Raw genomic sequence first — 23,943 nt, forward strand, 5'->3', positions numbered from 1 at the left:
AAGTGGTGGTAGTGAGAGACAGAACAGAGACATTGAGCCGGACCGAGACGTCATAGCCGGCGGACCCACCAGACCGGCCCTATGATCTATTAGCGGGTTTTAGGAATTAATATTTGATAGATGTGTTATTAGACGAGAGGTTACCAGAATATATGATATTTTGATAAGTAGAGACAAGAATTGCCTTGACTACATGAAGCGCACTTGTGTACAGGGTATTCGAGACAACAGATAAAATTCAAAAACCAACAGCAAAGTACATCCGCAAGAACTTCCATAACGGTAAATAAAGACCTGTTTCCTTTCCATTTTGCTCCAACTCCACTGAAATTTTTGCTTGAAAAAGCCATACCGTCATTACAAGGCAAGCCCGCTGCCATCACCAGTCCAGCGGTATAGAGCAAGCACCTCTCGTCGTCGTTGCTGCTGCTCACCAAAATCCTCGGGGATCCGGCCGCGGACTTGGGCGAGCGCTGAGCGCATTACTTTGCGGAAATTGCGCTGAGAAGGGATAGATGGTTAGTTATTGTATAACTTTCAATGTTATTTGGTTGTGTAGAAGGCTTACCTGGTATTCCGTGTTCAGTGTCACGACGCACGCCTCATGCGCCCTGACGATGGTTTCGCATGCCTTGACAACACTAGGAGTGGCGTCACCTTGGAGCTTATCGGCGGTAAGGAGCAATAAGAAACTGCCCTGCAGCAAGTAGATGCCGAAGAAGAATGGCATAAAGCTTAAATCAGGATCGTATTCGAGAATGTCTGCTGCAGCCTCTGCTGCACTTACCGCATGACCCATAGCAGTGATGAAGCCGTCGGAGGAAATCCACAAATCGGTATCGTCTAGGAGGGATATTGGGTCCCACTTTCCAGCGAGCAGAATGTGTAAGACGTGCATGATATGGGTGCCGTATGCGACGACCATTTTGGTCTGCATGAGGGATTCGTTCATGCGGGATCCGGCAGTGCTTGTTGACCGGGCAGAAGGGCTGACATGGTCTATTCCTGGTGCAGAAAAATTTGCCTCGTTCTCCGTGTTGGCGAGAGCGAGAGAGCTGGCATGTCGAGCCTGAAATTCACACAGGCTTTGGCCGTAGATATCTAGCTGGTTGGCAATTTCTGCTTGCTGGTTCTCTCGCTCGCGGCTATTTCGAAAGTAAACGCCAAACCGCGGATGATTCCGTGCATGGTATAAATCAACAATCTCGCCCAAGATGGTCATCAAGGGTAGGAAATATCCAAACATGCTATGGCCAGTAAATTCGAAACTCGGTCCAGCTCGTCGGTAGCCGGCATTGGCAAAATCGCCTGAGTGCCAAATATCATCATTCATTGGCTGCAAGAGGCTTTCACACTCCTTATCTAATAAGGTCAAAGGGCGGTTATAGCATAGCGCGAGATGGCGATCCATAACATAGAGCAGCCACCAAACACGCCTGCGTTCTTCGCGTTCCTCTTCGGTAACATGGCCACTAGAACCAGATGTGCCGTTGGTCATGGAATGTTTAAGCTCCATTTCGGCATTTCCTTCAACATCATCGGCACGCGGTTGAGAGGGTGTTGGTGGAAGTTCACGTCCAAGTTTCAGCTCCCGCGCCAACGACCACGCTGCAGCCCACCACCGGATACTAGCAGCTTTGTACTCACTCGCCGAAACGACAGTTGCCAGATGGATGTAAGTCGCAACATCATCAACTGCGCCGGTAGCACTGCTCTCAGCGCCCAGTTGATCCATGGATACCCCAAACCCACCTAGCGCGACCCCGTTAATCACCATATTTGCAGCGTAGTTTGGAGATGTCTCCCCCGGAGCCGGTCCGTGTATGAGCGGTCGTAGCAGGCCAACAGTCAACTCTAACAGCTTTTGGCATACCCTTCCGCGAGCCGATGGAGGAGATGTCAAAAACGCGGCTTCGCTGGTTTGCGCTGCCACCCAAAGAATACTTGCTAATAGAGCGGGGCTGCACACGCGTGGTCGAGTGGGATGTAAAAAGGCAGTCTTCCGGAAAAGACAGCCCACCACATAAGGCGATTGAGGGAAGAAATGCGACGAAGACGAGCTAGCAAAATATAAGTCGAGAAGATCGCAAGCCAACGATTGAGGAATGATAGACATTAAATGTGGCATGACCGGTTGTAAAACAGGGTATCTCAAACTGCTGGTAGGACCGGTTGGAATATTCAAAGAAGGGAAATTTGCAGAAGGCGACGGCAGTTGAAGCCACCCAGGGGACTGGGCGGGAGGCGAAAGTCCGATGAACTGAGTTGCTGATGGATCTTCGCTAGGGTTTCCGAAGCGATAGGTATTGATATTTGGGTTGTTTTGAGGCTCGGGGTTCATTAAATTGTATGCGTCGTGAAAGCCGTTGAAGCCAGCTGGAATTAGAGCCGGTGGTGAGCGTGGTTGCAAGTCTCGCAAGTCAGGCATATGCATGACTGATCGATCTACGTCATTAATCTGCCCGTAGTTGTTCATCGTGATATTATCGATATTGGAAGGTAGATGCTGGCCTTGCTGGGCTCGCGAATGGGAAGGCTGTGATGGTTGCGGATTGCCAGCGAGATTGGCGATAGTTGGAGTTCGCGTGATCTGCGGGTTTGAGTACGGATGGGCCGAATCATCATTCGATTCGTATGAGTTGCCTGGCACAGAAGGTCCAAGAGACATGGAATTGGTAATGCCTAAATCGGCCGTCGGATTTGATGTATCGGATGGATTGCTCCCACTAGTGGCGGCGATTTTGGCGGCGGCCTCAGCGAGGTCCTTTTTCGAGGCCTTGCCGCGCTTCTTTCTTTCACGGGCATATTCACAGGTCAAGCTAAATTCTATCAGGCTAATTAGTCCTGTAGTCTGATAGATATGCATACGGGGAAGCACTCGCTAACCGGTACAATGCCCACACGGAGTCTGTCCGTCACATTTCGTTCGCAGCTGATTACATTGGTCGCAGGCACGACTGATTCGACGACGCACGATAGCCGCGGGTGGAGCTGATGAATTCTTGCGGATACTTGTCCTCGCCTCTGAATGGGAGTCACGGCGAGCAGGCAGTTTGAATGCGCCATCGGAATGAGTCCTAGAGTTGATCGCTTTACTGTGATTCAACTCAGCTTGCCGTGCGAGATGTAGTTTCTCAAGAGCATATTGCGAGCCCTCAGCAAGGGTGTCTAACCCGGGGGTTTGCGAATGAGTCATGGGAACTATAGACGGTATAAATGAGAGCTGTTGTGAAGAGGGGGCTTTTAACCGGCATAGCAAAGCAAGACCAGTCTGAGCCACTACACTGGTCGAATGCGCACATCAACCGACAAGTGCCAGAGGAGGGGAATTCTTCATTGCGCGAGTGAAAATGCCGAATGATTCACGCCACTGGTGCGATGGTCTTTGCAGTGAGCTGTCTGTCGTGATCTTTCCCTGTTCCTTGCAGGAAGAAGCGACAGAAATCCAGAGAATCAACAGAAGATTCGGCGCTAGTGCCATGGGGCGGTATGGACACGGAAAACCTGTACAGCCACATGCACTAAGCGAGTTACGGTAATAACTCCGTAAGGAATTAGTCAAATCGGCGTCGTGTGTATAAGGAAATGTGCGTGTGCATAAAGCACCCAATTGCAAGTGAGTGTGGGGTGCCGTGGAGAAGCTAGGCGGCCACGAGACGCGGGGAACTCGTATTACAATCAATTGATTTTTTGAAACAATTCATTATTATTATTCTATACTCAAATACGCAGGAGTCGCTTACACCTACATCAAAATATTACCATGAACTTGACCAACTGCTAAAACATTCCGATTTACTATAAAATTAGTTTCTACATTTTCTTTTAGCATTTGACAAAGGGAATCCGCACCGAGACCAATTTAAAACGGTCAAGTCGAATCTAGATACATTAATTGTTATTCTTAAACATACTATCCGAGCTTTTCAATTATTGATCTAAATAATTATTTCTCCACTATGCAGTTCAATAATAATAATGATGAGATTGTGTATAATTCAATATTATAGGTCTCTCTCATGTGTACATGTACCCTATACAGCGCCTAAAATGGGTCTTAGGACATAGTTCATTTATTATCCACTAGTAAGCTTTATTGACGGATGTAATTTCAATACTTCTATATATTAAAAATTGACATATAGTACTTTTATACAACAAAACGCTGCGGAATATCTACATAGCAGCTTTATATGTCAGCGTCAATTCTTATGAAACACGTGCAAGCCGCCGCGCGGCCTGTCATACTTAAATTGATGCTGGCATATAAAATCACAATATCATAATTTCAAGACATGGAAATATTAAAATTTGCTGTGCCACTATATAATAATGTAAAATACCTGAATATGTCCTTAAACTCCATTTAGTCCACCGTACCCTAACTTAGTCCTTATCGCTAGTCCAGATTGAATTTTCGCGCCATTTTCAAATGTTAACCTAGCAAACCCATGGCTTTTGGTCGAGCCAACAACTGCCTATGCGAACTATCCTCAGCATACGACATGCCTGATATCCTGGGCCTACCCCTCGAGATTCTATACTTGATTCTGGACGATTTAGAGTACGCATCCGACGTCAACGCTGTAGCCCAGACATGCCGCCGTCTATACCAAGTTGCCAACAACCCCTACCTTTATCCCAAATTCGCCCAAGCATGTTCCCCAATGGGCCTTGAGCGGATCGCAAATAATAATAATGTCGATGCTATCCGCAAGTTTCTTTCAAGCGGGGTTGACTTTGATCAGCTCTATCGCGCCATCCGCTCCCCACCGGATGGCTTGACTTCCATTCTTCTAAACCTGTGTGGGCCAGAGTACTTTAGCAAAACTATCAGCAAAAGGGACCTTGCAGAAATTGCAATTCGGAGAGGACACCTAGATCTCCTCAGACTCTTCATTTCCGACAATTCTCTAGATACGCACATCCACGAGCCCATTCTGAACGCGACTCGTGACGGTCCACTTGAGTCTGTTAAATTGTTGATCGAGGCAGGGTTTAAAGTCAATAGAACAGACGGCTACTATTTCCCCTTGTTAGCTGCCGCTGACAAAGGTTCTTTGGATAAAGTGAGACTCCTCCTCGATGCTGGGGCTGACCCCAACCTGGAGGCTTTTCGGCCCCCAAGACCCCACGAACCTGTTTACAAACCTCTACAACGTGCGGCAATAAGAGGTCACCGAGATGTAGTTCAATATTTGCTGGAAAAAGGAGCCTTCTACACCCACCACGAAAAGTTCGACGCGGAAGGGATTGAGAAACTGGTTGGCGAGAGCAAGGAAGCTATAGCAACTCTGCTCCTAGAGTCAATTGATTTGGATGAGGAGCTAAAAGATGCAGAAACGCGAGCCTATCTAATGGCATATGCAACTGCGGTAGGCAATGAAAGCCTAGTCCGGCGGCTCTTGATGTTCAAAACCGTAATCAAGCGCCTAGCATTAGAAAAAGCCGCATATCATGGACACACGATAATTGTGAAAATCCTACTTGATGAGGTTAAATCTAGCAGATCGGCCCCCGAACAAAAATCGAATTCCATCGTCTACGCTATTGATGGAGCCATCCGAGGAAACCATGCATCCACCCTGCAGGAAGCACTTGCGTATTGCAGCGAACGTGTGATCAATCGCCGAGGGCGCGAAATACTGCAACACACTGTAGAAAACGGAAATTCTGAAATATGGCAAGTGCTTTTGGATCACAAGGTTTTAGATATCGTTCTCAACGCACGCGGTGACCGCAAAATAGGGTTGGAAGCACTGAGAGACCTTCTATCCATAGCCCTTGAATCTGGGAATAGCACCGTTCTTTCGCACATGCTCGAGCAGGCCGATCTGAGAGCCTTCAATTTCCTAGATAAGGAGACTTCAGAGAAACTCTTGATGACAGCAGCGAGGTGTGGTCAGGTGGACGCGATTAGACAGATTTTGACGCGTGGTGTGAGTCTTAATCCAGAAGACGAGATGTACAAACATATCCTTGTGCAGGCCGTAGAATACAGACAGGCGGGAATCATCAAGCTTTTTCTTGATAATGGTTTTGATGCAAACGGCATGTATCCCACTAAGAACCACGGACAAGACCCATTGCTATGCCTTCTGGCCAGGTGGAGTCCGGCAGGTAGGGCTTTAACAGGTCGGACAGCGAAAACCTCAGACTTGATGCTATCCGCACGCTTGTTACTCAACAACGGTGCTGAGGTAGATGCTACGGGCGATAGTGAGCGAACAGCACTTGAAGTTGCAGTGAGACGCCACCAATTTGATCTCGCAAACGAATTGCTCCAGCGAGGTGCAGACCCGTTGCGTGAAAATCGATTCCAATCGAGCGCAGTGCAAATGATTCTTAAGACTCCCTCGCCCTCACCTGACCAGTTGACACTGCTTTTGAAAAATCTTTCGATTCATAAGCCTCATCACCGTGATTTCATTCATCAAATTCCCACTCTCACAAGTAAATGGTGTGTTATTCCTCACGCAGACCCAACATTGGATATGCAGCGCTGGACTGAGATATGGGATGAAATTGGCTGTATAAAAAAAAAGAAGATTAGTGTTAACCTTGCTGAAGATGATGAGAAGCAGCGCTTTATTATGGAAGCACCAAAGGATTCTGACTGGTGGCAAAGGTTCATCATTATCAAGGAGCTAAGAAAATTCTACTGGCGTACGACTTCTCCAGCTCCTATAGATAGGATCTGAGTTCGATGTGGATTACTGTGTTGCTATTAAGACCTGCAATGATCAGATAGATGGCATGTCCGCATAGGTTTGATAGAATCATCATAGACAGTCAACAAAATCACGTGTATGTATACAATAATAGCTTCTTGGCTGTGCCAGTTGACGAATTGAAAGCTTCCCTGTTTAATCTAGTACACGAGAGGTCAGGGGTTTTAAAGAAGTCCAACTACGGTGTATTACCAATCTGAATGGAATTTTTCGACTGGTTTTGTTGTCAGTGTGTTTATTCACAGATCCTGCCCCAGTCTAATCTATTTATTACATCTACCCATCGTGTCATTGATGTGTTTACCCAGAACATCACTTCAGGAGAATCTCCTTTATCTCCCTCAAACTTACATTGAGAATACGTCAAAGACATTGGAATAATAAATTTATTAATAGATTTTTCCTTTGTACATAATCAATGCGTACATAGTAGTGGTACAGGGTACAGGGTAGATACATTGAAGATAAAGTTCCCATCCCACCCAACAACCCAATCTAATGCGACTCCTTATAAATGCAGCACACAGAACGCCAATCCGTCGAGTTATCCACGTCAAATATAATCAAAATAGATAAAAATACTACTGTACAATCTTCAACATGGAGACGAGACTCCTAACCCATCACTACTCAAAGTGAAGAGGTCTTAGGATTATGTCAGCTGAAGAAATATTGGCTGTTCCGAAGCCGGTTCACGTCGAATTCTCCCTTCTTTGGAATGTCGCGAAATGTTAATGGTAGCCATGCCCAGACCATCTCTTTGTTGAGCTTCTTTTCTAACGGATCAGAGGCAGACTCGGCTTCAGCTTCATCCAGTTCCTGCTGAACGGTCTGGTCGCTCTCATGGTCGAGGCACTGGGGGTCGAGGTCAGAGAACAAGCTTGCGATTGCGGGATCTTTCTCATCGACAACCGAGCTCCCAAAGGACGCTACAGACCGTTGTCCGCTAGGGATAACGCCCGTTCCAGATTCACCAAGGGTAGAGGCAACTGCAAGATCATCATTAGTACCCCCCATAGAGTCGAAAATGCTTGCTGCGGTTTGCATCGCACGGCCCTTTTCTTGCATCACTGGATCATCGGATCGAAGAAGAGTTTGGCGTTGATACTCCAACATCAACTCTGGTAGCATGTTGGACCCAGCCTTCTTGCGATGCTGCAAAATAGCCTGAGCAATCTTGTTGCGTGCCGGGATCTTGGCTAGGAAGAGATAACCATCATATCGAACGCGGAACTCGGCAGCCAGCCGTCCGATGACATTGTCGCTATGCATACGGATGAAGCTGTCGCGCAATGCACCGTTCATCACATCAATGTCACATGCGTGCGTCCAGAAGGAATCATGGACTGCAGCAAATTGTAGTCCTCGGTGGTCACACTCAAGGGATGATAGCATCATATGAGTTGCGTCTAGCGAATGAATGAAATTAGGGGGAAAGGCTTGGAGTTGTTTGCGTTTAGATACTGGACCAGACCCAGTTGTATCTTGCTGGATATTTAGTGACTGCAGGGTGGTGTAGACACGGTGGCACTTGACATTGCGGTACGGCTGAACAACAGGAAGTCCAAGGGGTGTAGTCCAGATGATTGTGGCTTTGAAAAGCTTGAGCGGATCCATCTCATCCTTGTCAACCACGCCACTGGATTCCAATACTTGCTCACCACTGAGAGCCTTGTTTGCCAGCTCATCGAGCTGCTCGGGCGAAATAGATTGGCATATTCGAGTAGCACAATCGCCCAGCCAATACTGGATAGAGTGCGCACCGCTGAAAATTGAGCTGAGAGCTTCAAAAATCGCGCGAGCAACATATGTACAAAGTCCGCGAGGTTGCTCCATATCAGGGTAGTGTGCAACAAGCTGTCGTCGAACTTGGCGGACAGCCCCAACGAATGTGACGCCGTAAACATTGGTCATGACGGTCTGTTTGACAATTTTTCGTCTTATCTTTCCCTCAAGTAACTGTGCAAACTCATTACCGGCTGCTGCATCTCGTCTGACCTTCTCAGACACGTAATCCGACACTCCAGTGTAGATATCTTTCGGTCGGTCGCCAGGCTCTAAATTCACATGCTGGGCACCTTCCATATCTCCTCCCAGGGCAGCATAATGTTGAAGACCATTGCAAGAACCGTCCTGATGAATAGGAAGCCGAGACTTATACTGAGTGGGGTCTTCCAAGCGAAGTGCGTTGCGTAGTTCGCAGCAGGCGGCAAGGCATTGCCATGGGTCCTCGGCTTTGAGGAACCATCGTTTACCGTGCAAACCATTATTCGCTGAGTCAAGAACGTCGTCCAAATGGTCCATAGCGAACTGCTCTCTTTCCTTGAAACTTCCCTTGTCAAAACCGAAAACGTTCGAAAGGTGAATTTTCAACCATTTCAGTCCCGATTCGCCCAGTTGTTTGGGCTTTTTGAAAAGCAACAAAGACCGAGCATTGTCTGCCGACATCTGGTTGAGATAAGCTGGTAAGGGGTAAGCTCGGCCGCGAAAGTCCATGTTGTGAGGTAAATAGAACGTTTCATTGCGATATGCACGTGAAATCTCCATTTGAAAGTTCATAAAGCACCTTTGTGAATGCAGACCGGATCGCATGTTTTCTATTTCGCGAAGTTTCTCATTATATTTGCTCTTCCCTACTACATCGTCTTCTGCTGGCTTTGGTGGCAAGTCGAATTCAGGATCTAGCGGAGGGATCTTGGAAAATTCTTCGCCTGTATTCCACGCTTCAACCATAACGTCAAAGACATCATTGTTGATGGTCCACGCCGTCTTTCCAAGAATGTCCAAGCTTCGACGAATCTCAGGGATGCCATTGTTTTCGAGGGCTTTCTTGATATAGGCTCTCTGCAGCCTGTCCCCAGGAGTACAGCGCATGATTTGACTACGATGACCCAAAAAACCTCCCTGATCAAATCCAGTCCAGGGTTTAGGCTCAGACAACATAGGCATATGTCGCGCTTGCATCGCATGCGGTGTCTCGCGCATCAGCCTCCGGGACATCTCCGGGTGGGCGTGTAATACACCAAATCTTCGTCCTCGTGCTATTTCATACGAATGTTGAAATGCTGGCTCCATGATGATGACAGATTTCTTGGTCTGAGGGTTTTCCTGCATGACTGGAACCTTTGCGCAGTCAAAAAGCAGTTGTAATAATGCACTGCCTATTTTGGCATGCACTTCCACCGGCCAGTGAGAAGATGGATCTAAAAGCTCGTTTTCTTTTGCCAGCTTCTTGAAACCAATGCGGCCAGCCTTCTTGTTGCGATTCTCAAAGATTTTTTTCAGCGCTTCTCGTAAACGGCCGGCATCGGGAGCTGTTTGTAGAATCTTGCTGGCAATCAATTCATTTTGGATTTCTTGGCCGAGGGTGGTTACGATAACTGGGACCTTCACTCCAGTCTCAATACCGGCCCGAGCAAACATATGAATTGTGTGCATTATCGTGAGGGCAGCTAGTGTTTCCGGTTCTAAGCAGCGCAAGAAGATGCCATAATCACGACGTTCCTTGCTGAATTCATCTTTGATCTGTTTTGCTGACATCTTCAATTCTTCTGCAACGATGGAAAGCTCTTGCTTAATTTTTGCGAGAAGGTCTTTATACCACTGCTCCATAATTCCGCTGATGTTCTTCCCGCCATTCGAGGTGTCGATCCCCATAGCCTTCATATCCTCCATTTCCCTATTCCAACGTTCTTTGGCGGACTGAACGGCTCTCTTTTCCAAATTTATCTGACGCGTCCGTTGTTTTTCCTTGTACTCTTCAGGGTCAAGGGGTTCTGCGTCAAGAGGCTCGGCTCCAGCTGGAAATATTGATAGGGTTTGCTTAAGAGAGTCGAGTCCCATTCCTTTCTGTTTCGTTTCGCGAACACTAACTGAATCAGAGGTGTCTTTTATTTCGTCATCATACTCGGGAAAGGGGATATCTTTGAGTTCTTGTCTTGGTAATTCTGTAGGGCATAACTGAGTTATCGCAGAAATGAATTAGCATCTTGATGATCGATTGAAGATGGCAGAATAATAACTCACTTGCGAGATTTCACCTAGGTCTCGTTCACTCAAAATATCCATTGAAAGAACCTCCAACTCGAACCCATTCTCGGCCACCATATTCCAATATCTCCTTATTGTACGGTCGCGCCTTGAACCGTGGAGCATTCGCAGAGTCATCCGCAACATGATAGCCATAGTTTTAGCATCGGGCTTCAAAGTCCCTCGGGGTAATTTAACCTCAAACCACGTCTGTAAAGCCAAAGCTTTGCTCATGGCTTCATCGCTACGTCGAATCGATATCATCTCGTTGACGACAGCCTCGAGGTAATTATTGTGTAATTTCAAAAACAGCTGAGTATCAAATTTATGGTACTTGACCATGCGGTCGAGAACTTGAGCTGCCATTGATGTATCCCCACACTGAATGCAAACCGAGAATTTAGCGATCATATCTTCGATGGAACCTCCAATACCATGGGATCGCTTTACGGACGGTAGCGTCACCAATTGGCTTTCTTGGATGATGATAGCCGGATCATCGTATAGGGAATGAACAGAGACCGGCGAATTTGATTTATCGTAAGAATTAGAGGCGCCGTAGTTTAAATTTTCAAAAGGGACATGGGGACCTGAATAAGAAAGCGGCGAGACATCGGTGGCTGTTGCGAGGTGTCGTGCGGGCTGAAAGGCAGAGTGTCGACGACGGTGGTCTGAAGGTGAAGCCGTTGATGTATTCGATGCATATTCAGGGCGATTCAATCGAGTGTGACGACGGTATATGGCCGGGCAGAGCCACGGTAAGGTCAGCTGCTCGGTAGATTGGCGTAATTGATAGAACACATTTCGACGTTGGGCGGCGCGCGGCAACATGGTTCGATCTTTGCGGCAGACGCCCAGGAATCCGACAATTATATTATGTTTTATAAAAATGTGGTGTATAAAGAGGCGGTCATTGGTTCGGCGAAGCGAAATAATATCGGACAGTATCAACGCTGGAGAGATGAATGCAAAAAGGCAATAAGAAATGATGGTCAAAGTCAGATTTTGCGCTTTTGCTGAAAACTGAGAAGCGAGAAGAGCGCTTCCCAGAATCTATGTAGCTATCTGAACAAGATCTCCAGCTAAGAACCAATGATTAAAAGAAGAAAAAAGAAAGGATGGTTGGCGAAAAGACAGCGAAGGAAGGGCAAAATCAAGATGCAGGGGAAAAAAATAATGCAAAAGGGAAAGCGGACTGATCGCGCGACCACACGGCCGATCGCGTCACGTGATACGTACCTGCCGTGTCACATGACATAGATCCACCTTTCCGGACCTATCTCAGTTAGCCTCCAGACTGAGAAATAGGACAGTTATCTTCTGATTATACACATCATTATAGACAGTAATATGTCTGAGTCCCTGCCTCAGGTCATTGACACCTAATCTAACTTGATAAGGACATATATTGCGAGGTGATGGGTATTTACATCATACGCAGAGTCTTATGGTATCAATTATGACATATCACAATTGACGTTCAGGATATCTCTGAGCCCCCCGGTCTTGCAGGATTCGGCAAAAGCATGCTTCCTGGGCCTGTCCATGTTACAACTTCAAGCGTTTAGTAGAATAGGAGCAGTATACAAGCTACTGTTCGTACTGTAAATGGGCAAAGACATAGCAGCAACCCTCCCGGCTTCCTTGGTCTCTTAATAGCTACAGTGCCTATGCAGCAAGCATTCAGCCTTTTTGCAGAGGGTGTGAGGCGGAGGTTGGTGAAAATCTAACAATATATACGCGGATTTGGTTCTCTAACACGTAGGTCCTAACTACTTACGTGAAGCCGGAAGCGAGCACGATTATAGAGCAAATAAATTGAACCGGGCAAGGTAGAACCGGAAGCCACTGCCTTAGGCCTGGATCAGGCAAATAACCTTGGATTCTTGCTCATAGTAGGCTTGTGCTCGGCTCGGGCAGAGGTGATTGACCTCAAGTCGAAATTGGTCCTAGGACCACAGACTCAAGTGTAGATATGACCCAGGCTTGCTACCGAGAAGCCAGAGCACTATAGCCCTCGATCTTTTCACGTGTACTCAACCCCGGAGCCTCATCCACATCGACTTTGACCAATAGTTTCATATCACAGGTACTGTACGTTCCAAAGTCACGATCTGATCTAGTGTTTATGTTCGCTCTCTGCGACCAATGAAACTGTCCGATGGCTCAAAGTCTTTTTAGCTGGCGCTGTGATCAACGTCGAGGAAAGAATGGACGAAGAAGCCCTGAAATCAAGCGGAAGATTTCGTTACAGACCTTCTGGAGGTGGTGGCACCTAAGTCTTCAAGGGGGAAGTCGGGTATGGGTTGGATAAAGAGACCATCAGAAAGATTGAGGACGTAAGTCATAGGTGCTTCTCGCTAAATACAGGTATTTCAGACTGACGTCCTGGAGGTAATCGCCATTGTGGCAGAAGAGAAGGGTCTCCTTCGCCGACCCAAAGCAACGGTGTATATCGAGGATGTAGCCGAGTTCGCTCGGGTGCTACTTACCACGACTGAAATGCCTTTGAGGCTCATCTTTGGCGTCAGTTTTGGTATCCACGAAATGGGATAGCCTTGCTATTTCGAGCGCCTTCAGGCGCGCCAAAGTAGGCCTTAGCTGTGTTTTGGCACTGCGGGAAAAGGTCCTCACAAAACACAGTGTCACTAACGTTCATTTTTGTAACACTTTTGCCCAGAAACCTGCGCTAGGCTATAAACTTGACTCGGGCATATCGGAGAATATCTCCAGAGCAAGTCGTTAGAGTACAAATTCGACTCGGACATATCGGGATGAGCAAGTCGTATCGCCGATTCCATAGTTTCAGGAATTATATGGTATTTCTCGGTGAGGGGTATCTTCTCTCGCCGAGTCCCGTATTCTTCCACCTGCTGACCGAATATCTGCTTTGGATCTCGGATAAATGCAGAGCTGCATATGTGTATATATATGGAGCCCGGAAGTTGACCTCTCGAATATCGACCCTGCATTGAAATCTTCAAAATATTTACCAAGATCTAAACACTTGTATCTCGGTTCTGTCATGGCGTTCAATCTTCCATCTCAACACCGCGCCCTCGTGCTCGAAAGCATCGAGGCTGGCTTTCAGCTTAAATCGGTTCCGACACCACAGCTTAGCGAAGGCAGCGCCATCGTTCGCATCGAAGTATCTGGAGCATTGTCGTACTTTCGTGAGATCTACAATGGATCGCTCGGATACTCGTTTCCCACACCAATTGTTGGCGGTCTCAGTGCGATTGGCCACATCGTCGCTCTTGGACCAGATGCAACGGTCCTGAAGCCCGGGAAACTCGTGTTTGTCGATTGCGTCGTTCGTGCACGCGATGATCCCAGCGCTCTTTTCCTAACGGCGATTCATGACGGAGGCAGTGATGCCAGCAAGAAACTGATGACAGAAGTCTGGCGCGATGGGACACTTGCTGAGTTTGTCAAGGTGCCGCTGGAGAATTGCATCCCGCTCGACGAAACGAGGCTGTGTCAAGGCTTGGGCTACTCTGTCCAGGACTTGATGTACCTTTCCTACCTCCTAGTACCGTACGGCGGGCTACGAGATATCAAGCTCGAGCCGGGCGAGACAGTTGTTGTGTCTCCGGCGGCTGGCGGTTTTGGTAGCGCGGGTGTGATGGTTGCGATTGCAATGGGAGCTAGGGTGATTGCTTTGGGTCGAAATGAGACTAAGCTGGAGAAATTGAAGGAGCATGTGAAGAGGGGAACACCTGGGGCAAATATAGAGATAGTGAGATTGACAGGAGACGAGCGCGCGGACACTGCCGCAGTGGCAGCTTTTGGCAAGATCGATGCCGCGTTGGACCTTTCACCGCACGGCGCTGCCAAATCGACCCACTTGAAGAGCGTTGTGAACGCGCTGCGACAAAATGGAAGATGCAGTTTGATGGGTATGGCCGAGGTTATCATACCAGCCTGGAAGGTCGTTAGCAGCAACATTTCATTCCGTGGTAAGCTGATGTACGAAAGAGATGACATACTACAGTTTATAAAGATGCTAGAAAGGGGCATGTTTCCAAAGGGAAAAGACTTGGTGACTACCAAGGCCTTTGGTCTGGAGAACTGGAAAGAAGGCTTTGAAACAGCAGCCGAGTACATCGGTGTTGGTCAGACGGTAGTTTTCACCCCATGATTTCCAAGCAGTCCTATAGATTGCACAGTAGTTAGCATTAGTCCAGGCTTAGTTCAGACGTACCACACTTTTAGGTATACATAATGTGAAAGTACACTCCATATGTTCGCATACTTGCTCGCTTTCAGCCAAAGATTCCATAGAGACAAGAAGGTGTTATTGTTGTATGGACAAGGAGAATGGAATGTCTATGGCAGGAAGACCGACATCAGTAGCACAAAGTAAATTAGAATAAATACAATAAAATAGAGTTGTCGACGTCTCTTTTTATTCAAAAAGCAACGCTACTTAAAGCTTGTTGCCTTGTTGAATATAAAGAAAATGTCTAAGTAAGGCATCTGTATCTAAATGTACTCAACAAATACTTTAAATACTATAAGATTTGAGAATAATGTTAGAATTAACTGGTCCGTACGAAGATTCCACTATTCTCACAGTACCCGAAGCTGACATGAAGATTAGCCCCCAAATCCATAGTGTCTACTAGACCATCATATAACCCCCCAATCGGCATAACTTATAATTTCATCTTCCGCCACCCTCCGTCGCAGTGATTCTCGACATATTTTAAATATCCGTTCCTCGCCGTCTGTGACCATCCAAGCACAAAAGTAGTGCTTAAAAGGCGAATTGAATCAACTCTCTAATATATAGACAACAGCCATGTCCTCAGCTCAGAGTCGGATCGCCGAGCTAGCGGCCGCTGTGGCCCTACACACTCATCGAGTCGACAGTTATCTTGCTGAAAATGGGCTACCATACCCATCTTTCGACGCGGATGGCCCGGTTGATCTCAGGCTACCTCCTGAGATCGAACAGTCACGTACTGCAGCCCTTCAAGCAAGCCAAGAGCTCAATGACCTCCTTCAAGGCCCGAGGGACTTGATTTTCAACCATCATGCAAGTACCAGCAGTAATGGCCACCCTTTCATATGAGCTAATAGTAAAGTAGCATAATTCACTGGTGTATTTGAAATTCATTTCTCATTTTGATCTGGCCAATAAAGTCCCCGTTGATGGAGAGATCACATTCACGGAACTGGCAGCCAGTATCGGCGTCGATTACGGTGCACTCACTCGTATTCTCCGTCTCAGCATCGCGCACCGTATATTCAAGGAACCTCGCCCTGGGGTAGTTGCGCATTCTGCCGCTTCCAGAGAAATTGCAGAGGATACACGTGTTGCGAGCTGGGTTGGAGCCAATGTGGACGACATGTGGCCTGCAGCAGGGAGGGTCGTGGATGCTCTTATAAAATGGCCATTAGCAACAGAGCCCAATCAAATCGTATTTGAATTCCTACTATTTTCTTTGTGGTAGTGGACTAATGATAGGTAGGGCTTTTCTCTTGCCAATGAGACCAATCGGTCCTTCTATGAAGAGCTAGATAAAAGTCCTGAGCGAGCGCGTCGTTTTGGTGGTGCAATGAGCTGTTTCACTACCAGTGATGGGTACTCCCTTAGTCACTTAACGGACGGATATCCATGGGAATCCATATCTTCTGGGACCGTGGTTGACTTGGGGGGATCCCATGGCGATGCAGCATTTGCTCTTTCTCGTAAATATCCAACCCTCAATTTCATCGTCCAAGAGCTGCCTCAGGTTGTCGAAAATTCTAAGGAAGAGCCGGGCCTAGACGTCAAATTCATGGTTCATGACTTGTTTGAAGAGCAGCCTGTGCACGGGGCTGAAGTGTATTTGTATCGCTGGGTCTTACATAACTGGCCAGACAAATACTGTGTCAAGGCCCTGCAAGCCTTGATACCCGCTTTGAAGCAGGGCTCACGAGTCCTTGTTATGGACTTCGTAATGCCTCCCCCTGGAACCCTTCCAAACAATATCGAACGGAATCTCAGGTGAGTGGCCGATAACCTCTGATAACCTCGCAATGTCTCGTTCCACTGCTAATCACTACCTACTCAGGGCAATGGATCTTACGATGCTAGAGATTGGTAATGCAAAGGAACGCGACCTTGGCGAGTGGGAGTCTCTGTTTGAACAGGCTCATCCGAAGTTTGTCTTCAAAGGCATGAGACAGCCACCAGGGTCGAGATTGGCAATCCTGGAGGCAACGTGGGCAGGCGGTGCGGAAAGTAATAGAACATAGAACAGTGAATGCCAAAGAATACAGGAAATGAGCATAGCAAAATAGAGTTGTACTGAGCCCGAAAAAAGGTACTAGGGGCCACCCTTATCCAATCGCAGTAGATCAATTTCAGCCAAAGGTTAACAATTTCAGATATCCGGGTCGACCAATCTTTGGCACCGTAAGGTAGATAGGGTAGGGCTAGGACTAAATGCGACACCTGCCCACAGTCAGATGCATGCAAACACGATGGTAGTCTGACGCTGCTCTGGATCCATTACAAACCGTTTTCTTTCAAACGTTTGTCTCGCCCCTCTTTCAACTCGAGCCAGGTTTGCCAGCTGTCTTGTTGCTATAAATCAACCTTCTTCTTCCACCAAAGCACGCTATCCCCGAGGCAGCGCTGCTAGAGGTGCCGCTTTCACGGATGCTACATGAAAAAACGGGATGGAACATATCAAGCCGGACTCCATGTTTGTCAAAGAGATTACAAACGCAACGGCTCCTTTCAACACAGCCTAGGAATTCCTGCTAAACAAAGAAAATACCTCCACTTGATATACATTTGTGTGAGGGATCATTCAGGAAGCAGATTCATGGTGTCTATTCGCAAGAAAACCAAGTATAGAGAAGAGGGTTATGATACAGGGAGAAATCGACACTCTTTGTGTGTGTGCAAACAAGTAAGTCGCCCGACTTCCTTCCTCAGGCAGCGCTCCAACCAAATCGTCACCATTTGAAACAGACAAAGAAACCCTTTCCTCCTCCTAACGTGGGCAAAATCGTTTCACAGTCGAAAAGCATAAGTACCTTTATTCCTCGCAGCGCATACATACAATCAAACATATCTCGCAAAACATCATACTTGTTTGTGCAATCTGTATCATGCCGGCCTTCGTTTGCTGTGGAATCATCGCACAAGACACCCAGGGTAGGTATTTATCTCTTTCTATAATCCGTCTTTGGGGGGGTGATCTCTAAGCATGTATTTCAATTTTTGTATCTCATAATCCAAAGATGGCGCTATCTCACACCCAGACGCACTTGCAACTGTCACAATGGCAGCATCAGGCTAATCTACTGGGCACTAGCCACAACATGACATCACCCAGCAGGCGGTCAATCACTGTCGAGGACGTAGACACTCGCTGGCCGTATCGTGCGGGTTATCCACGCCTCTGCCGCCAGTCTGTGGAATCACACTGTCTTGATCATGAGAAGATGCCAATCTCTCTCGAGAACCTCGAAAGCCTCACCTTACGAATTCGGGAAATCATTCACAAACATGGTTTTGATTATGATGACGGTATCGTTCAAATAGCCTATCGATCATATACCCGCGGGATCTCAGCCGACCCCCCTCGACATCCTCTACGTGTTGTGGGTAATATTAGGTATGACAAAGATACAAGCCACAGCGAGCTATGGGCGAAAGCCGTAACCGAAATATATGACGAAGTTCAATCGGCAGTATACCCGGAGACAGAGATTGGAGTCGAGCTCTACGATGGCGTGTACATGAAAACCTGCGAAATATGCGAGCCCCCCTCACACAGTAAGGAACTTTTGAAAGATTGGGAGAAGGGGCAAAACTATTGTCAACAGATTCTTCAACTATTTGACGGATATGGCCATATGTGGCAGGCTATGGTACCAACTGGCCTACGTGCAATAGGGGAAGGGGCATCCGATCACTCGACCGTCATCTTCTTCGATGCTCTGAATGCGGATGACGATGCATGGGACGCAATTGAAGAACGTATGAAAGCGATACTGCCGCCGGAAATCAGTATTGAGATCCGCCAAGCGTCAAGTCCATTGTTCCTCCAAGATGACCCGACACTGAGCAGTTCTCTTCTGGCACATTTTACTTCCCTTTTTCAAGAACTAGAACGACCCCCACGACCGGCCTGTGCTATTAGTGTCAAGAATAGCCTCGTATCGGGAACGATGGGTGGTTATGTCGTGACGGTATCAAAGGATACTGGAATAAAGACAGCGTTCGGGGTCACAAATGCCCATGTGGCACTTAATTGTAAGGTCCTGGGGTGAAAATCTTTTTAAAATACATCCTACTGACAAAGATGGAATAGCACATGAAGAAGTGACTTTGAAAAGAGGTTGCTGTCGAGACGCAAATCCGATTAAGATTCAATCTCCACCTGAGAAGCATCGTCGAGAATCGGAATCTCAGCTGCGTTATGGATTCACCCAGGCTCAAAGCGATATATCCATGTGGAACGAAGTTATTGAAGCAGCCAACGAGACCGATCCGTATCTGACTGACAAGCTTCAAAAGCTGCTAAGCGTCGCCGAGCGGGAAAATGCAGCCCGAAACCATGCCCTACAGCGTTTGCAGAAAGATGTATGCGTAGGAGCAACACAGGCTGCAACACTTGGATGGAGGAACTATCAAATTGATTCGACCGAGCACGAGCTGCTTATGGACATCGGTCTGATTAGCGTTGATTCGTTAGCTGCCACACATCCCAAAGAGGTCCATGTGAAAACAAGTAACTGTATCCTACTTACAAAAGAAGGTCTTCCTTGTATAAGCGAGTACGATTCGTTTGATACATGGGAGGTTGAAGGACTCGGGCGTCATCCCCACACCGAACCGCATATAAAGGTCGTGGCGAAATTAGGTCAAAAGAGTGATCTTACTATAGGTATCATAAATGACTTCAGGGCTATCATAAATATACCTCTGTATAATAACGGGGTTAGATCTCTACGTTCGCTATCTGCATGGTCTATTTCTACGCCCTACAAATGGACGTTACCCGTCGGAGGTTCTAAAGATGTCCCGACGTTGGCCAAGCCTGGTGATTCTGGTTCGTTCGTTATTGCTGCCGCTGACTGGAATTTTGAAGGCAATGATAATGAAGTTCCAATGTTAGCCAATAGCATTCTCCATCAAGACAGGAAGCCATTCGTTGTTGGCCTACTTTGGGGTACCTCTGAGTCTGGAAAGCTAGCGTACTTCATTCCGTTTGATGCTGTGAAGGAGGAAATTGAATCGCTGACAGGCGAGGAAATGGTTTGGCCCAAAAAGCGTTCTGAAGCCATACCTATTTGGGAAAAGTGTCATGATTTCGACTAGAGTTGCTGTGATAAGATGCCTCCGGGCATCCCTACCCCAGAATGTGTATCAGTATGTTTATAGCTTCGTTTTCGGATACTACTCAAGATAACCTGTTTGAAAATGAGGCCACATAGCCGGGTTCGAATAAGCGTAAACCCTTCAGAAGTTTGGATTATCGAACGTGATAAATACCGGTTGGGGTCAATTGACCACCGATGACAAAAAATAGTGTAGATTCGCATATATAAATTGGGGTAGATAGACCAGTTATGCGAAACTCAGGCTTGTATTCCGAATCGAATCGAATTTGCTTCCATTTGCCAATTATTTGCTTAATAAGCGCACTAACCACAAAGTTCAACAACTATGTACGTACTGTGTAGTTATATCAGAAGCTTTTATTGGTGAAGGCAAGAGCGAAGACCCCCGAGGACAGGATGGGGCTAGAGTGGGCCAATCGGTGACCTTACCGGAACCCGTAATGGCACCTTCTGATTTAGTGGGTATTAGTTGGTTAGTGTATGCTCGGTCAAGCCCCAAGTGGGGCAGGGCCAACCACTGAGGAAGCTCCTCAAGGCTTCCATTCTTGATAATTGATTCTGCTGCCTCGGGAGTGTTCAAACAGATGCCCATACATGCCCATACATGCCGACCTTCCAGGGGTCTGTCCTTCTTCAGTCATGCAGTATCCTCAATCTCAAACCCCTTCCTGGCTAAGTCATTCTCTTCCATAACCTCCTCAATTCCTTCTTTCTTTTCTCTGACTAAGGCAAAGTCTTCTGTTGACACTCGGTAGGTGACAGTACCTAATCGGGGTTTCACCCGCTTGGTTTCATTCCATAGTTCTTTCAGCCGTGTGATGTTGTTTCGGGCTGTTTCGGCTGACTGGGTGTCTCTGAATATGATCACGTAGCCTGTCTTGGTGGTGCCGACACCTACTACCTGTACGTCTTGGTGGGTTCTGTGTTCGATATGGCAGTTCTGATATGTTTGTTGACGGTATCTGCAGGCAAGAATCTTGTGACGCTCTCATGATTGGTCTCGTAGTGGTCGCCCCTGCTCCGGCCGTGCCGTGCTGATCCGGATGCAGTGCAATTCTCTTCGAAGTCGTGGGGTTATTGTGTTGGCGTGTAGTGGGGGTCCCCTGCGACGACATCCGCCAATCCCTTGTCGGCGACAGTCCCACGGCTGACTCTCTGACTATCGTTGCCGAAGATCTTCCTCTCAACATCAAACAGCGATTGGTTGTAGAGAGAATATCATCCGAAGTGTTGGCTTGGGCAGACCATCAGGACATGACAGACCGTCTCTTTTGCACCGCATTAGCATTTGTCGGCATTCTGGAGGCGGTGGAGCTTGGCATATGTTTTGAACAAGCAATGTCCCGTCCGAAGTTTTGTTTGCGAATAAGCTCGATTCAGTGATTGCGTGGATGATCCGTGGCCTAGATTTATTGTAACGGCCTCTTACCAACCTATCTTATTCTATCTGTTGTTCTGCACCATAACCCCTCTACGGACTTTATATATGTTAATATACACAGGTTTCTCCCCGTTGTATGTTGGTAAATCTCTTATAGATGTGCGCAAGACCGTTCGGGGTGGGAGTAAACACCTATAATGCATTTGTTTCTTGCACAAAAATGTGGCTACACTGTCACACGGCAGTACCGTGGTATATCAATGGCTGCCGAGGGACCATATCTGCAGGCGTGCCAGAAGTGGGGCTGGTGTACCTTGATAATTGACGTCGGTGTATCCTACCCCACGGTACGGAAATCGCCGGAACCTTAACGAGCACAGAGCACCTTAGTATACCCAATAATATGCCAGGAATAATGATAGGAGATTGCTGATCGATTCCAGCCCACCTCACATAAAAGAGGACAAGTTGCAGTCGATGTCAGCCATCAAATAACAAAGAATCATGGCTACTCCTGACATCACCCTATACACGTGGCCCACGCCCAACGGGTTAAAGATTTCAATTGTCTTGGAGGAGCTGGGCCTCCCTTACAAAGTGCGGCCTGTGAATCTCGAGTCCAGAGAGCAGAAGGAGAGGTAAGATTGACGTCCCCGTATGGTATCTGTGCTACTAAGCTGCAGAATAGATGGTTCCTCAAATTCAACCCGAATGGTCGCCTGCCAGCAATAACAGATGGCAACACCCGGGTCTTTGAAAGTGGTGCCATTATGCTTTACCTAACAGGGAGATACGACACCGCTCGAAAGATCAGCTACGCTCCAGAAGATCTTCCTGGATACACAGAACAGTTGAGCTGGTTAATGTGGCAAATGGGGGGGCTGGGTCCGATGCAAGGTACCACAATCAAAATATTTTCCTCTACACAGGCTTCATTGCTAACGTGTCCTGTCTTTCAGGACAGGCCCATCACTTTCAGGGCTTTGCACCCGTGCGTTCTGACTGGGGAATCCAGCGATACACTGACGAGGCAAAACGCCTGTATTCTGTGCTCGAGGCCCGCCTGCAGGAGGTCCCTTATCTTGCTGGGGAGAAGTTTTCGATTGCGGACATTGCGTGCTACTGCTGGGTACGGGTATCTCCAAACATAATTGCCTTCAACCTGGGAGATTGGCCGGCAGTGCAGAGATGGCATGATCGCATCATGGAACGAGAGGCCGTGAAAACGGCGTTGAGAGTTCCTGAAGCTCCTATTACAGAGGCTCAGTTCACGATAATCGTGGCGCAGAAGAGAAAGGAAATGATGGAGCGGAACAACGCTGATTTGCATTAATTGGGGGGTCTAGTATTGATATATTTCCAGTATGATACTCGCAACTCGTTGGCCCACTCAAGGACCTGCGAGTGATAGTCAGCGATAGCTTTGACAAGTGCCAATGATGAATTGTAGTTCAACTTATACGTGGCTCTTTCATAATACTGAAATGGTTCCCTCCGACCGGGAATATCTTTAGCTGTGCCCTATCCATAACCATCTCTCATCCATCCCCAGTCCAGCCGTCCCCAGTTCGATCATCAAGTAACCACGTTATGACCTTCTGGTCGCTCTCAGAAACCGCTGGCAGCCGGAAAGTCATCTGCTTATTAACCCCCTCCCTCGCGACATAGTATGTTGTGCGAGGGTGACGGGTGCCCGCGGATAGAGCTGTTGGCATATATGTTTTAAGACTGGCTAATGTTCGCATGACATGAAGGGAACCATAGGTTTCATAGGCTCTGATGCATGCGGTTCCTGCTCCTTGCTCTTTCCACTGAAGCGATCAATTGAGTCGAGAAACTGAATCAGTTAGGCTTGGAGGCATCGGTGGGATGACCAAGGGGCATGGCGCGTCGGCAAGATAAAGCCTCTCTACAGACTCGCCGGTTTCGATGAGTTGCCGCGACGCTTCATAGGTAATGACACCACCAACAGAGTAGCCCAGCAGGGAGTATACCCCATGAGATTGCCGGGGTTGGGTTGCAGCCACCTGTACCACACGCGTTACGGCTCAGCCCTTACATAACTCCTCAACGGCTGTTTACAAAATAAGGTTTTCAGCCGGAACCGAAATGCATGGATCAGCAGGCCCTTTTTGCTGGGCTCTCCAGGAGCTCCCAGTAATGAACTGCTAGCTAGTTTATGAAAGCGTGGTTTTTATCCTTCATTCTTGAGTTTGACCCGAACCTCCGTTCAGCTTTGGGAAACCCGTATTGGCCACCATATGGGGGCACATCCCAGATCATGAGGGTTAGGCAATGGTTCCCCAACAGTGAGAGGGACGGCGATGCGTCTGACCAGTGTAAATCCATTTTTGACTACTCAGCTTGGCCTTTGAACTAGCTTGACACTGACATCGAGGAAAGTTAGTCTGCATAATTCATCCTGGATGATATGAAGTTCAAGAAGTATGT

At 47.5% G+C, this 23,943-nt stretch overlaps 7 protein-coding genes across 7 annotated transcripts; 5 read left to right on the top strand and 2 right to left on the bottom strand.

Annotated features, from left to right (window-relative positions):
* Positions 1-143: 143 nt before the first annotated feature.
* BGW36DRAFT_408379 (putative C6 transcription factor) lies at positions 144-3,416 on the bottom strand. Its single transcript, XM_046219079.1, has 3 exons — positions 2,887-3,416; positions 569-2,826; positions 144-501 (listed from the first exon to the last, which is right to left on the bottom strand). Exons 1-3 carry the CDS (start codon positions 3,194-3,196, stop codon positions 358-360), a joined length of 2,712 nt encoding a protein of 903 aa, XP_046071465.1. The 5' UTR covers positions 3,197-3,416; the 3' UTR covers positions 144-357.
* A 1,045-nt stretch (positions 3,417-4,461) lies between these two features.
* On the top strand, positions 4,462-6,794 carry BGW36DRAFT_381177 (ankyrin repeat-containing domain protein). The gene has a single exon (XM_046216403.1). The coding sequence runs from the start codon at positions 4,506-4,508 to the stop codon at positions 6,699-6,701; it is 2,196 nt and encodes a 731-aa protein (XP_046071466.1). The 5' UTR covers positions 4,462-4,505; the 3' UTR covers positions 6,702-6,794.
* Positions 6,795-7,094: 300 nt separating this feature from the next.
* On the bottom strand, positions 7,095-11,918 carry BGW36DRAFT_343439 (putative mitochondrial DNA-directed RNA polymerase). The gene is made up of 2 exons (XM_046213149.1): positions 10,758-11,918; positions 7,095-10,691 (listed from the first exon to the last, which is right to left on the bottom strand). Exons 1-2 carry the CDS (start codon positions 11,589-11,591, stop codon positions 7,389-7,391), a joined length of 4,137 nt encoding a protein of 1,378 aa, XP_046071467.1. The 5' UTR covers positions 11,592-11,918; the 3' UTR covers positions 7,095-7,388.
* A 1,742-nt stretch (positions 11,919-13,660) lies between these two features.
* Positions 13,661-15,011, top strand: BGW36DRAFT_381180 (chaperonin 10-like protein). The gene has a single exon (XM_046216404.1). The coding sequence runs from the start codon at positions 13,666-13,668 to the stop codon at positions 14,899-14,901; it is 1,236 nt and encodes a 411-aa protein (XP_046071468.1). The 5' UTR covers positions 13,661-13,665; the 3' UTR covers positions 14,902-15,011.
* A 474-nt stretch (positions 15,012-15,485) lies between these two features.
* BGW36DRAFT_417660 (putative O-methyltransferase) lies at positions 15,486-17,006 on the top strand (the record flags this gene model as incomplete). Its single annotated transcript, XM_046219393.1, has 4 exons — positions 15,486-15,801; positions 15,854-16,186; positions 16,238-16,755; positions 16,823-17,006. The coding sequence occupies exons 1-4, from the start codon at positions 15,565-15,567 to the stop codon at positions 17,004-17,006; spliced, it is 1,272 nt and encodes a 423-aa protein (XP_046071469.1). The 5' UTR covers positions 15,486-15,564.
* A 413-nt stretch (positions 17,007-17,419) lies between these two features.
* Positions 17,420-20,088, top strand: BGW36DRAFT_360361 (uncharacterized protein; the record flags this gene model as incomplete). Its single annotated transcript, XM_046214173.1, has 4 exons — positions 17,420-17,668; positions 17,695-17,916; positions 18,051-19,020; positions 19,079-20,088. 4 exons carry the CDS (start codon positions 17,420-17,422, stop codon positions 20,086-20,088), a joined length of 2,451 nt encoding a protein of 816 aa, XP_046071470.1.
* Positions 20,089-21,861: 1,773 nt separating this feature from the next.
* On the top strand, positions 21,862-22,891 carry BGW36DRAFT_343446 (glutathione S-transferase). The gene is made up of 3 exons (XM_046213150.1): positions 21,862-22,130; positions 22,181-22,389; positions 22,452-22,891. The coding sequence occupies exons 1-3, from the start codon at positions 21,997-21,999 to the stop codon at positions 22,823-22,825; spliced, it is 717 nt and encodes a 238-aa protein (XP_046071471.1). The 5' UTR covers positions 21,862-21,996; the 3' UTR covers positions 22,826-22,891.
* The last annotated feature ends 1,052 nt before the right edge of the window (positions 22,892-23,943 follow it).

This window comes from Talaromyces proteolyticus (assembly GCF_021365285.1).
Source record: "Talaromyces proteolyticus strain PMI_201 chromosome Unknown BGW36scaffold_7, whole genome shotgun sequence".
Lineage (NCBI taxonomy): Eukaryota > Fungi > Ascomycota > Eurotiomycetes > Eurotiales > Trichocomaceae > Talaromyces > Talaromyces proteolyticus.